Here is a 13,710-nt window from a genome sequence, read left to right as displayed (position 1 = left end):
AAAAAAAAAAAGAAAAAAATCCAATTAAAATAAAAAGAACAGTAAATACTCTTAACTATTGAGCCATCTCTCCAACCCCTCCTAAAATAGGCATTTTGTATTTATTAAATATTATTAAATATTTATCTAGTATAGTGTGTGTGTTGCATGGTATGGCAGGCATGTGAAGGTCTGAGGATAATGTGTGGGAGTTGTACCTTCACTCACTGATATATCTAACCAACCAAACAAGTTTTTAAAGTTCTCTAATTAGCTCTCATAGACAGCCTAAATGATATCTAAATCACCCCACAGTTCTCCTAAACAAGTCAGGAAATCAAGTTCCTCAAGAGCTCTGTTCTTCCAACTTCCTATTCTAAATTCCAACACCAGTGTTTAGAGGGTTAAGGGAGGCCATCAGGATGGGCTCTAACCTGACAGGACTATGTTGTAACAAGAAGAGGAAGAAAGGACCCTCTATTAGAGGCTCAGTAATGACATGGTGAGACAGTAGGTACCTATAAACAAGGAAGTCAGCCTTCGCAGGAAACCTCTGATGGTTGCCATTCTAACCTCCAGAACTGTAAGAAAATCAGTATTTGTTGTGTAAGCCACCAGGTCTATGTGTTTTGCTAAGGCAGCCTGAATAGATTATGATATACTTTGGTATGTCAGTTTGCAACCTGGGGGCAGTGTCACTCTCCTTTGACAACAGAATATCCCTAGGGAACAAGAGATGGAAGTCAGCTAGAAGAAGGTGGGCTTGGGGAGAGGTTTTAGGGGCTTCGTTTCCAATCCTGATGAGTCAGCACAGGCAGGAATGAGCAAGGACTACAGTAGAAGGTTGGGCTGCCTTGTGCAGAAAGCAGCAGAATTGGGGAGACCCTAGATCTAGCTGCACAGAGTCTGTCATTCTAGTAGAGGTTTCATTCACTTGAGGGAATACTAGTTTCCTCTTTCTCTGCTCTCTTACATGCTTTTTTTTTTTTTTTTTTTTTTTTTTTTAAGAGAGAGAGAGAGAGAGAGAGAGAGAGAGAGAGAGAGAGAGAGAGAGAGAGAGAGAGAAAGAAATGGTGTGGAGCTGGATGAATGGGGAGGGTCTGGGAAGAGTTGGTGGGGAGGAAAATTATCAGAATATATTGCATAAACATGTTTTTTTCAGCTGGGCAGTAGCAGTCCATGCAAATCCCAGCACTCAGGATGCAGAGGCAGGTGGAGCTCTAAGTTGAAGGCTAGCATGGTTTATAGAGTGAGTTCTAGGAGAGCCAGGACTACAAAGAGAAACTGTCTCAAAAAACCAAACAAACAAATAAAAAAAAAAAAGAAAAAAATCCAATTAAAATAAAAAGAACAGTAAATACTCTTAACTATTGAGCCATCTCTCCAACCCCTCCTAAAATAGGCATTNAACTCAGAAATCTACCTGCCTCTGCCTCCCAAGTGCTGGGATCAAAGGCGGGCGCCACCACGCCCGGCCTCTTACATGCTTTTATACCTCACGCTCACTGGACTTTTAACTGGACCCCTCTATAGAGTACAGTCTTATTTCTACAAAGAGTTATTTCTGTGGTCTAAAGACTACTGGAGAGCAAAGGAGAAAGGTAGCCCTGCATTAGGAAAGGCAAATGGCCAGAGACAAACTGCAGAGCCTCTCAAAATAGCACTTTTGGTGAGCAAATCCTGGCTGCATTATGTCTATGTGAAGCCAGCTGCCAAGAAGCCTTTGATGTACAAACTTGTCAAGATTTATTGACAGGTTGCAATACCATGTGGGCCTCTGCCAAGTCCCTCCTCTGTAATTCCTGTTACTCAGGGTTAGTTAGTGACAACAAACTGTTCACACCAAACCTACAACAAATCACGTATTGTGTGACCAGGAACCTTCTTCCTATCTCAGAAAGGAAACTCAGGAAGAACCAGTCTGTTCTGGGACCATCAACCTGACACTAGAAGTCATGAACTCCCACAAAAACTCCAATCAGGCTGCATGTACCATCCATCCCGTGTGAGCTGTGGACTAGGCTACTTACTGAAGACGTCACAGCTGGGTGTGTAATCACAGGTACAGACCTGTACTCCTAGAATCTGGGAGGTAAGGATGGAGGGTCTTGAGTTTGAGCCCTGCCTCATTGCTCTGTTTTTGTGGCCAGTGAGCCTGACAATGGCAAGCACGTTTTGGACTTGATTCATAGCTGTGTACTGTACTCAAGGATCGGAGTTGATGAGACCTCTTCTGGTGACTAAATGTCACTGATTCTGCATTTTACTTAAAGAATGATTTTCAGCCAGCTCTTTCTTTTTTGGGACTGGGTAAGGATGATTGAGACACTGTTCTAGGTTCTTCTTGGGAGCTAGACAAACATACAAAGGGATAAAGACTGAGAAGGTATACAAGGAGCAGTGTTTCAAATGGACTTCTACACAGCACCCCATTCTCTTCAGCAGCCTCTCTAGGCTGTGTTTCTGGGTGTGGCTCAATCAGTCTCACTGCTGGGGCCCCCCTGGGCTCCTTGAGTAGAAGGAAAAGCCAGCCTTGCTTTCTCAGTGATCCCAATGTTTTGTTCACAGGATCTGTGGCTTGGAACTTCCCAACTCCCTAAGAACACCCCTTATCTGACAGTCTCGGGGTGCCTCTGATGACTGCCCCCAGGAAGACTAACAGTTATCTGCACCATCTCTATGGTGAGGGAAAGACCTGGCACCTGGCTCTCCTGGCTAGCCTGAAGGAGTCTCTGTGGCAGTTCTGGCTCCCCTTTTCATTCCAAAATATGCCTTTCCCCTCCTTGGTTAATAATGCTTGATTATAATTACCATTCACACGGTTAGCTCCCTCTGACTGAACTGAGGCTTTATAAGGAGTGCCGTCCTTAGCCAAGGTTCCAGACACTCCACACTCAGGTTGCTTCTCTTTTGCTAAACTCTATTCTGCCTCCTGTCTAGTAACATCTCCCCTCACCTTCATTTACAGGAAAACCCATGAAGCCAGCCAGTGGTCCTTACACCCACTGTGAGGGTCAGAGGTGGTGGCTAGGCTGGCAATCAGCCAGCGGCACAGCAGCTTGGCAGTAGTGCAGTACAGCTCATTACCAGGAAGGGGAAAGGGGACTACTGAGCTTCTCTGCCATCATGGTGTGAGAGCCTGGTGCAGACTCAAGGGACAGTCTTTTCACTAGTCCTAAGAGCTCTTTCCTAGGGCAAGACGGGGTAATCTTTAAAGCCTTTGTCTACTGACAAGTAGGACTTTACAAGAGATACCAAGAGGTACCCAAGAAGCTTGCTCCCAGTCTTTGTGCTTGGCTGAGTACTGAGGCTGAGACAATGGAAAAGAATGAAGAGCAGCACGGAGAGCACGGAATGCAGCGCAGCTGCCTGTGCCTGGACAAAGGCAGACAACCACCTGTTTTGGGGGAGGGCTGCAATCTTGGCCCAGCTGGTGGGCTAGATTCTGTGCCCTTGGGAATGGGTGTGCCAGGGAACTGCGTCACACAGGGACAGGCAGCAAGCCTTAAGCAGCTGCCTATGAAACAGACTGGCACTCTAAGCTCCTAGTTCTCTATTTGTTCTTAGTCTAGGCAAGAGGCCTATCAATCACAGATGTTAACACTGGCTTATTTCATTTTTCCAATGCACCAGACACCCGGTTCACCTAAATAGGATCTAGAAGTCTTAGGGAATTATAAAAGCATGGGTGTGTTCTTGTGGTGTATTTTTATGCAGGAGAGAATATGTTGCTTTCTTTAAAAAAAGAAAAAAGACATCTCAAAGGCTTTGTTTTATGTTTCATTTTTTGAGGTAAGAGTCTTGCTATCCAACCCATGTTCAAACTCAAGACAATCCTCGTGCTTCAGCCACTTGGGTGATGGGATTGTAGGCATGCAACACCATATGTGGTTTTAGAAGGACTTTTAATGAGAAAAGGCTTAAATATCAGTCGTAGGAACGAGATCTCAATTGGAAAATTAAGAAGCCCAATCTAACAGTGATCTGTGGTGAGGCCTAAGACAACATTCTTACTTTGCCTGCAGTAAAAATAAAAGATATGAAGGTGGCTGAGCTTTAAGTCCAGCATAGTGGAAAGTGCCTGTGAGTGGGGAGTTTGAGGAAATCTAGGCTACAATATGTGTCAAGGTCAGTCAGCCATGGCTACATATGGAGATCTTGGGGTAACTCTGCAGAACTTAAGACAAAGTCTCATCCAGGCTAAATGCTTATGAGACCCTAAAGTTCCTGTCTTACAGCTATAGGGTCCCAAGCAATCAGAATAAATAAATAGCAGAACCATAACTGGTAGGTAAGTTACCCCCACTTGGCCTGGGATAGGACTGTCCCATGGTCTAGTGCCCATTTTTATTTAGAAATAGGCTTGAGCTCCTAGAAGCCCTAGATGGTTTAGGCTCACTAAGACTCTGGGATGCTGAAGACAACATATGGGGAGAAGAGAGAAAATAGAGGCCAAAGCCACCTTCATGTTTGGCTGAGGAGTCTGTGACTCACACCAAATACGTGGGCTAGGGTTTGAGGCATGACATCTAGGAGGAGGGGTGACTACAAACTGGGTTAGAAAGTGGCTCTGGAGGGGAATCACTTTGGAAGGGAGAGGGCTAGAGTACTTTGCTAGGGACAAAGGTGAGTTGTGAGAGCCAAGGATAAAACCAGATTGTGGAAAAACAGGTCTCTGAAAAACAGGAAAAGCCTGTAACTATAATGTTGGTATGAATAAAATTCTAGTCCAGAATTCTATACCAATTTTGGAAAGGATATCTACTAGATTTATCTTAGGAATTCCTAAGAAGAAGAAATAAGATAGCCAGCCAGCTTCATGTGGTTTGGGGAAAAGTACTTGAGAACCCACACAGATTCTGGACCAGAGACAGCACAGAGAAAGGGCAAAAAGTGATAGGTCCAGCATCTGTGCTAAAAGTAGCTCAGAGATGTAGGCTTTGTGATGGAAAGACACAAGGAAGTAGTGAGAGAGCATCCCTGGATGTAGAAACTCAGGAGCAAGTAGCAGTCAGAACAGGCCCTCTCCCTTCTACAGGAGCAACTTCACTGGGTCAGAGTTAGACAGCAGCCTCTTTTGGGGAGGGTATCCAAATATTCAAGATGGAATCAAGATACTGCTGGTTGTAATGAACCAGGTTTTCCCTCTCTAATGCCACTGTCAACTCAGCTGAGAGCTGATAAGGTCAATCACCAGATACCTACCAGGCCACAAGAACTGATCCAAAACAGGAAAAGCAAGGAAGCAAGCAACAAACAAACAACCCCTCCTCCCTACAGCAAGGTCCCACCAAAGCACAAAGGCAATATTGGAAAGTGAGGACGTAGATCAGCTGAAGAATGGTTACCTAGCAAATTAATGTACAAAGCCCTAGTACAACATAAACTGGGTATGATGTCACATGGCTATAATCTCAGCACCTGGAAGGTGGAGGCAAAGAGGGTCATAAGTTCACAATCTTCCTTGGTGATATAAATTCTGAGGCTAGATTGAATACATAAGATCTTGTCTGGAAAAAATAAATAAATAGAAATAAAGACAATGTAGGCACTCCCAAAGGCCTTGAACAACCAGTCACAACAAGCACTCGGGCCTGTACAACACTCTAGAAGACTGCACTGAGTGAAGAGCAGCATTAGGGCAGCCTGGAGACAGAAGTGGCATTTAGTCAGCTGGAACCCCGCAGTGCCTCCCACAGCAATCAGCCCGCTCTGCAGTGAAGCAGAGCTTCACACTCTCCACCTGGCTGAGTCTAGAAACTAATAATAAATCAGACTGATTCCAGGATCTCGAGTATGTGGCTGAAAAGACCGCTACCCTTCAAAAAGCCAGAGAAGGGAAAAGGGTGTCATTAGGTCAGATGTGCTCCTGCTGCCTTTTCTTCCTTATTTCACAGGTGGAGAATAATCACCATGGCGTCACACTGAGCTTCTCAGTGCCTCCACTATTATGAGCTACAGCTTCTAGTAAAAAAAAAAAAAAAAAAAAAGCAGGACACAGAGACAGTATGTTAGAGATCGGTAGACTGACCAATTGGTTTAATTCATTTATCTTATGTGTATGTTTTTAAAGTATATTTTATTATATAATTATATAACAAAATATCATTACATTTTATAGTTTTATAATTGTTATAATTTCATGATATTAAAAAGATAGAATAATGTTATTTGGTGTGTATGTTTGTCTGCATGTATGTATATGCATGTGTATCCTAGTACACATGGAGATCAGAAGAGAAGTCAAGTCCCCTGGAACTGGAGATACAAATGGTTGTGAACCATCACAGGAGTGCTGAGAACCTAACCTGGGTCTTTTGCAAGAGAAACAGTGCTCTCAACTGCTGAACCATCCCCAGATTTTTTTTGGTGGTGGTGGTGGTCAGGTGGGGGTGGGGGGGTGGGGGTAGTTGGAGACGGTTCCCAATTTTATTTGTTTTTTTATTTAGGTTCAACAGTTCTGGCTGTCCTAGAAGTCAGGGTTAGATCAGGTTGGCCTTGAACTCACAGAGATTCACCTACCTCTGCTTTCTGAGCATTGGAACTAAAGGTGTGAGAAACCATGCTAGCTTCAATTGTCTTTCTTTTTTTCATTTTTTTCTTTTCCGAGACAGGGTTTCTCTCTGTAGCTCTTGCTGTCCTGGAACTCACTCTGTACATCAGGCTGGCCTTGAACTCAGAAATCCACTTGCCTCTGCCTCCCAAGTGCTGGGATTAAAGGTGTGTACCACCACTGACCACTCAATTTTATTTCTTAAGTTTCTGTCTGTTGCATTTGTATAAACATTGGACCACTTGTTGAATTTTTCTAGAAAAGGTTTTTAAAAAGAACTTTCGATATCCACTCTTTTGCCTGAGGTGACTTTGCTATCACTAGTTAAACAGATAAGAAACAACAAAGGAAAATACAACACTGTCTAGGTTCAAGAAAGCAACCACCGAAGTGTCTAGGTTTTGCTTTGCTTTGTTTTGGCAATGCCAGAGATTGAACCTAAGAACTTACATATCCTAGGCTCTATCACTGAGCCACACTCTCAGCTCTCTGTCACTCTGAAACTGTAGCTCATCATATAACCCACACTGAACTTGAACTCATGATCTTCCTGCTTCATCCTCTAAAACAGTTGGGATCATATGGGTACCTGACTACACCCAGCAACTAAAACAGTTTATTTGACACTATCTGGAATGAAGAGCTAACTTCACCTTGAGAGAAGGTGGTTCTTTAAGCAGCCTGGGAGGTTGTGGTTCAGGGATCAACATAAAACAGAGGATTCTTTTTTTTTTTTTTTAATCCCCTCTCTTTTTTAAGATAGGGTCTTGTTATGTAATCCAGACTTGTTTTGAACTTCATCCTTCTGCTCATCTTTTTCATGTACTCCCTCCAGTATCTCTAGCAGGTTTTGGATTGTAGGTGTAAAAGGACCTACCTGTCTGGCCAGGCCTACAAGTAAGTACTATTTTGTTTAGTCCTCTGATCAGTTAGTGTCCATACCCCACCTGCTCCCCACACGCTCCCTTGAGCAACTCACTCTGGTCGGCAGATCACCAGGTCTCCTTTGTTGGTGCCATAGGCCAAACCAAGCCCTGGCTCAGGTAGCCAACGGGCAGAGTTGATGCTGACATGTCTTCGATGGTCTGCAGGCATGGGGTAAAGGACATTGAAAACTCTCTGGATAGGAGAGAGAGAGAAGAGATAGGGAAGAGAAACGACTTGTTATCAAAAATAATAAAATGCAAGGATCAATAAACCACGGGGAAGGGAGGAAACTTTAGGCTGGAATGGGCTGACTTTCAACTCATATTTGAGACTCTGGTGAAGGAGGAGGGGGAGCCCTTTCACTTTCCAGAGAGCAAGGTCTCTTTTAGGAGCACACTTAACATCTTAGCCTCTCAGTACCCTTCACCTCATCCCTCTATCATCAGGACCTTAAAGGCCTCATCCACCGCCTGCCACATAGAATGGACTGGCCATAACTTTCCTCTGACCAGCATAACCAGTGAAAGGCAACCTGGGCTGGTAGTATTGTTACTATGGAAACCCAGATCTCTCACAGTAATAGGGAATTGGAGGTGATAGGGGGGCGGGAGGGGGTGACAACATCAGAGAACATTCTTAATTCATCTAATTAAAAGCACTGTTAAAATTGCTATTGTTAAGGAAACCCAAAAGGTGTATTCAGATGTGGGGAGCAGAGCAGAGGGGAATCTTCTACTTGTGAGTGCCTTCTGGCTTATATAAACCACCATTAGATAGATCTCCTTCTTCAAAGGCAGAACTTTCCCTTTCAGTGACTTCTGTTATCTTTCCAAGCTTACTCTGTTCTAAGGGTGACCTAGTTGCACGTAGAGTTTGGGCTGAAGGGAAATCCAGCTACAAGGTCTCTGACATGAGAATCATTTCAAAAGCTCCTGTGGTCAGAGACTGAGGCAGGGAGGAGAGAAATGAAAAGTCAGGGACAGTTACTTGGACCTAACCTTGAACCCTGATGTGACTGCATAACAACTTGTCTTGATCTCAGCCTAAAAGTCTCCCACATTCAAGGCTGAGGATGCAGCCCAATTGGTAGAATGCTTGCCTGGGCATGCATGAAGCCCTGCGTTTTAATCTCCAGCACCTCATAAACTTGGCCTGGTGTTACACAACTGAAATCCCAGCACTCAGAAGGTAGAGACAGAATGACCAGACATCTTTCAGAACAGAAATTAAAAACTAGCCTGGGCTATGTGACCTTCTAGCTCCAAAAAAAAAGTGAGTACAAGCCTCAGGTTACATGCTGAGTACTGCAGATGGCAGGGAAATGGGGGGGGGGGAGACAGGATCAACCAACCCCCGCCACAAACAACAACACATTTGCATTCAAATAACTAAGAAAACTTGGGCATGGAGGGACATAAAAATTGTCTGGCATGGCACAAGCTTATGAACAGTAGCTGCTGATCGTGTTGTTGGAACCGTTCATCTAGGATCTTTAAAAAGGGTCTGTGAAGGGACAGGAATGGAGACTCATTTCCTCTGTCTCTTCTCATGTATCTCTGCTTTTGTTCTAGCCTCCATGGTTTTTAAACTATACAGTAGTGATGAGCTTTCTCTACCTTTACTTGCTTAGGGATGACAGAGGTAGGTAGTTCAGAAAAGACACACACACACACACACACACACACACACACACACACATATATATATATATATATATATATATGGATGGATGAATGAAGAATGAATGAATGAAATTTAGGATGGCTTGGTAACAGGGGCTTGCCCAAGCTGCCCTTCAATTTTTGTGTTCAAATGATCCTTCTATCTTAGCCATATCTAATTCTTTGTGCGTTTTTTGTTTTTTTCCAGATAGGGTCTCTCTGTAGCTCTGGTTGTCCTGCAACTTGCTCTGAAGACTAGGCTGGTTTCAAACTCAGAGATCCACCTGCCTCTGCCTCCAGAGTGCTGGGATTAAAGGTGTGCTCCACCACACTTGGATGATTAATTATTTTTCTGATTTTTTTTTTTTTTTTTTTTGGTTTTTCGAGACAGGGTTTCTCTGTATAGCCCTGGCTGTCCTGGAACTCACTCTGTAGACCAGACTGGCCTCGAACTCAGAAATCCACCTGCCTCTGCCTCCAGAGCGCTGGGATTAAAGGCGTGCGTCACCACGCCCGGCTTTTCTGATTATTCTAATAAGAGACTAAAAAGGGGAGAGAAAATAATCTGCTTGTATGAACACTTAAAAAATTTAAAAAGAGACTAGAAAAAAAAAAGTAAAAAGCTTTTTGAAGTAAAAAACTGGGGTCGTGCATGCTTGCCCAAACTGTCTTTCAACATTTGTATTCAAATGATCCTTCCCCTAAGCTCTTGAGGCTGGGTAAGAGGACCTCAGTTTTGGGGTCAGCTTAGGCTACATGGTACGACATTACCTCAATGTCCCACTCCAAAGAGGTAAAAATCAAACTAAGGGCTTCCTCTATAATCTGCTCAAACCAAGCAGTGTTGGATTTAAAAATACTGGGTATGTGTGCTTTGTGTATCAACTAGAAAGGCCTTCACCAACAGTGTCTACAATGCATGCATACTCCATGCTATCGCCACACAGACAGAACCCTGATATCGGTGACTTTTCAGGTATGGCACTGAGCAATGTTTTCAGTAGCTGTTGTCACTCTTCCAGACTGGTTCTGCTATGGTCCTAAAGCTGACTGAGCTTTTATCTACACACAGAATTGGCTTTGGCTTGAGTCCTAACTATGCTTGATGTACTAAGAAACTCCTGGCCTGGCATAACTGAGCACATCTGCAATCCTAGCACCTAGAAGCTGGAGATGAGAAAATTAACTGGGCAGTAATTTCCCCAATATTGACAGATGTTTGATTGCTCTAGCTACTCTGAAACCATGCATGATCTCAGCCATTAGTCTGTCTAAACCAGAGACCAGGTTGGCTGTGAAACTCGATGGGGACGGCAGTGGGGACGGGATCACGCCCCTCTGTACAGATAGGACATCAGTGTAGGTAGGGGATAGCTTTGTCTTAGCTAAGATTCAATGAATACAGTTCAAAGAAAGGTTTCCTTAAGATTGTTCAAGTGTCCTGAAATTCATCAGGGGATGTGAAAGCTAGTAGTCTGCCAACCTCTATGACGCCTGGAAGAAAGTGACTTCCCAAGAGGTACACTACTTAATTCTAGGACATTGGAAGAGAATTATGAAAACCTGGGGACTCTATGCAAGGTTGGATACAAAACAGATCCGCTGATTCATGCCTGAAAAGTCCTAGTCTCCCCTTCTTTAGCTGTAGCTAATACCCTAGGACATGACAGATGCTAACAGCACACCTCTCCCCTAAAGTACAGCATTTTCATCCTGTCTATCATCTATAACAGAAATGAGAATCAGTATGCTAGAATGAACAGAATTTAGTGCCCATACAGTCTCAGCACATCAACAGAAAATGGGTCAGGTTGCCAAAGCTTTACAGTTCTAAGGGAGCAGAGGAAGTTATGATCCCTCCACTTCTACGGTATTCTCTGTATCACCTGCTTAAACTCCAGCTTCAGGAGGAACAAAAGAAAAAGTTCCAAAACTGAAAGCATTTTTTTCTTTCCTGTTTAGGAGAGTATAAAAAAGAATGAAAGGTCAGTGGAAAACCTTTAAAACGCAGAGAAATCTGGGCATAGTGGTGCATATGATAATCCTAGCACCACAGAGGTAGAGGCAGAAGATTCCAAATCTGAGGCTTGCTTATGCTACACAAGGCATTCTAGAGAAGTCTAGGACCAATAAAAGTCTGTCCCCAAACACAATACAACACAACACAACACAGGAAAAGCATGCTATACCCTTTAACCCTTCTTTTCTACTGCATGTCAATAAAACTCAGGCCATTAGCTCAGCAACAAAGTGCATCGCTCAGAGCCAGCCAGTTAAGCAGCTAGGAGAGAAAAATCCCTGTGTTGCTTTTATGGACATCATCAGTGAAACTGGAACTTTACAGTGCCGGCTGGAGGGTCTAATGCAGCTGGTGGGTCTGCTTTACCTTAAGACAATGGAAGCTGGTTCAAGAAAGGAGAAATGAAAGATAAAAGGGCCCTGGGATGGAAAAACCTGTTAGAAAGCACCAATAATTTAAGTTTTCAAAAGAAGGTGATAGAAGAAACTCAATTGCCTAATAAGATGGGAAAGATTAGTGGAAAGAAGATGACAAGAAACACTGGATAGGGCTGGTGAGATGGCTCAGTGGGTAAGAGCACCCGACTGCTCTCCCAAAGGTCCCGAGTTCAAATCCCAGGAACCACATGGTGGCTCATAACCATCTGTAACAAGATCTGACACCCTCTTCTGGAGTATCTGAAGACAGCTACAGTGTACTTACATATAATAAATAAATAAATCTTTAAAAAAAAAAAAAAAAGAAACACTGGATAGATGGGTACCTTAATCAAAGGCCAAGAAACACATATCCTAGGGCAGGTGGTGAAGGGTGGCACACTATCACTATTTTATTTTTTGAGATAGGTTTGACCTTGCTGTACAGCCTAGCATGGCCTGAATCCCTGTTTCAACATTTGGGATGCTGAATTATAGGCATGTATCACTATGCCTAACTCTAGTTTTCTTTCTTTTTGGAGTGTTAGGGATCTAATGTATAATTCTGTAGATGCTAGGTGAGTATTCTACCACTACTATTACATCCCCGGAATTCTACGAAACTTAGGTCTGTGTATTTACTTTTATGTCCTAAAGATAAAACCCAGGACCTTATAACTACTAGTCAAACACTCTTCCACTTAACCACACACCAACCAACACTCCTGGTGTGTATTAAATGTTTCTTTTAAATATTTATGTCTCTCTGCCTGTGCGTGTGAATGCTCTCATGAATGCCATGGCACACTAGTATAGGACAGAGGCCAACTTGTAGGAGTCAGATCTCTTCTATCATGTGGATTCCAGGAACTGACTGAACTCAGATCATTAGGTTTGATGCCAAACCTAATCATTAACCATCTTGCTGGCACAAATCATTTTGTGTGTGTGTGTGTGTGTGTGTGTGTGTGTGTATGTATGTATGTATGTATGTATGTATGTGTGTGTGTACCTATGTGCTCCAAAAGGCTATAAACAGACATCAGATCCCCTTGGAACTAGAGTCATAGGTGGTTGTGAGTCACCCAACATGGTGCAAGATCTGAACTTTGGTCCTCTGCAACAGAAGTATGAATTCTTAACCACTGAGTCATCTTTCCAGCCTCAAAGTCTATCTTTTTTAAAGTAGTTATTTGAAACCTTATATGGTGGAATATACTTGCAGTCAATCCTAGCACTCAATTCTAGGTGAGGCAGAAAGATCATAAATTCATGATCTACTGAGCTAGAGTGAAAGAGAAGAGACATTATTGTTTTTTTAATAAAGACTTCACAGGCTGGTGAGATGGCTCAGCAGGTAAGAGCACCCGTCTGCTTTTCCAAAGGTCCTGAGTTCAAATCCCAGCAACCACATGGTGGCTCACAACCATCCGTAACGAGATCTGGCGCCCTCTTCTGGAGTGTCTGAAGACAGCTACAGGGTACTTACATATAATAAATAAATAAATCTTAAAAAAAAAAAAAAAAAGACTTCATTAGTCTATGAAGTCTTTATTAACAATAATGAGGGGGCTGGTAAGATGGCTCAGCAGGTAGGAACACTGACTGCTCTTCCAAAGGTCCCGAGTTCAAATCACAGCAACATGGTGGCTCACAACCACCTGTAATGAGAGAGGGTACATCTGAAGACAGCTACAATATACTTAAGTATAATAGTAGATAAATCTTTTAAAAAAATGATGAGATACCAAGTTAGTAAATTTTCCTCTTTTTGCATTATCTTTCTTTAAAAAAAATTTATCTATCTATCTATCTATCTATCTATTTCATGCAATTGAGAACACTGTAGCTGTCTTCAGACACACCAAAAGAGAGTACAGAATCCCCATTACAGATGGTTGTGAGCTACCGTGAGGTTGCTGGGAACTGACCTCAGGACCTGTGGAAGAGCAGTCAGTGCTCTTAACTGCTGAGCCATCTCTCCAGTCCCCTAATTTTCCTCTTTTTATTTGGTCAACACAAGAATAGCAGAACTACAACAATAAATAAGTGACTCCCTGTTTTCAAGAGAAGCTCCTCCTTAGTGCCTTTGCTCAATTATGGTTTACTGTGTACACTGATGGCAGTGAACAGATTATGTGCATGGAGGAACTG

At 43.0% G+C, this 13,710-nt stretch overlaps 1 protein-coding gene across 4 annotated transcripts in view; it reads right to left on the bottom strand.

Moving 5' to 3' along the window:
* Ambra1 (autophagy and beclin 1 regulator 1) overlaps positions 1-13,710 on the bottom strand; it is a 184,537-nt gene that overhangs the window by 10,141 nt on the left and 160,686 nt on the right. For all 4 annotated transcript variants that reach the window (XM_021192016.1, XM_021192018.1, XM_029535860.1 and 1 more), the window contains one exon: positions 7,512-7,651. In XM_021192016.1, the coding sequence (XP_021047675.1) occupies positions 7,512-7,651 (140 nt within the window). The remainder of the gene's footprint in view (positions 1-7,511; positions 7,652-13,710) is intronic.

Source organism: Mus pahari, chromosome 3 (assembly GCF_900095145.1).
Source record: "Mus pahari chromosome 3, PAHARI_EIJ_v1.1, whole genome shotgun sequence".
NCBI classification, from domain to species: Eukaryota; Metazoa; Chordata; class Mammalia; order Rodentia; family Muridae; genus Mus; species Mus pahari.
The sequence above is the reverse complement of the archived record's forward strand: the minus strand, read 5'-3'. Positions and strand labels throughout refer to the sequence as shown.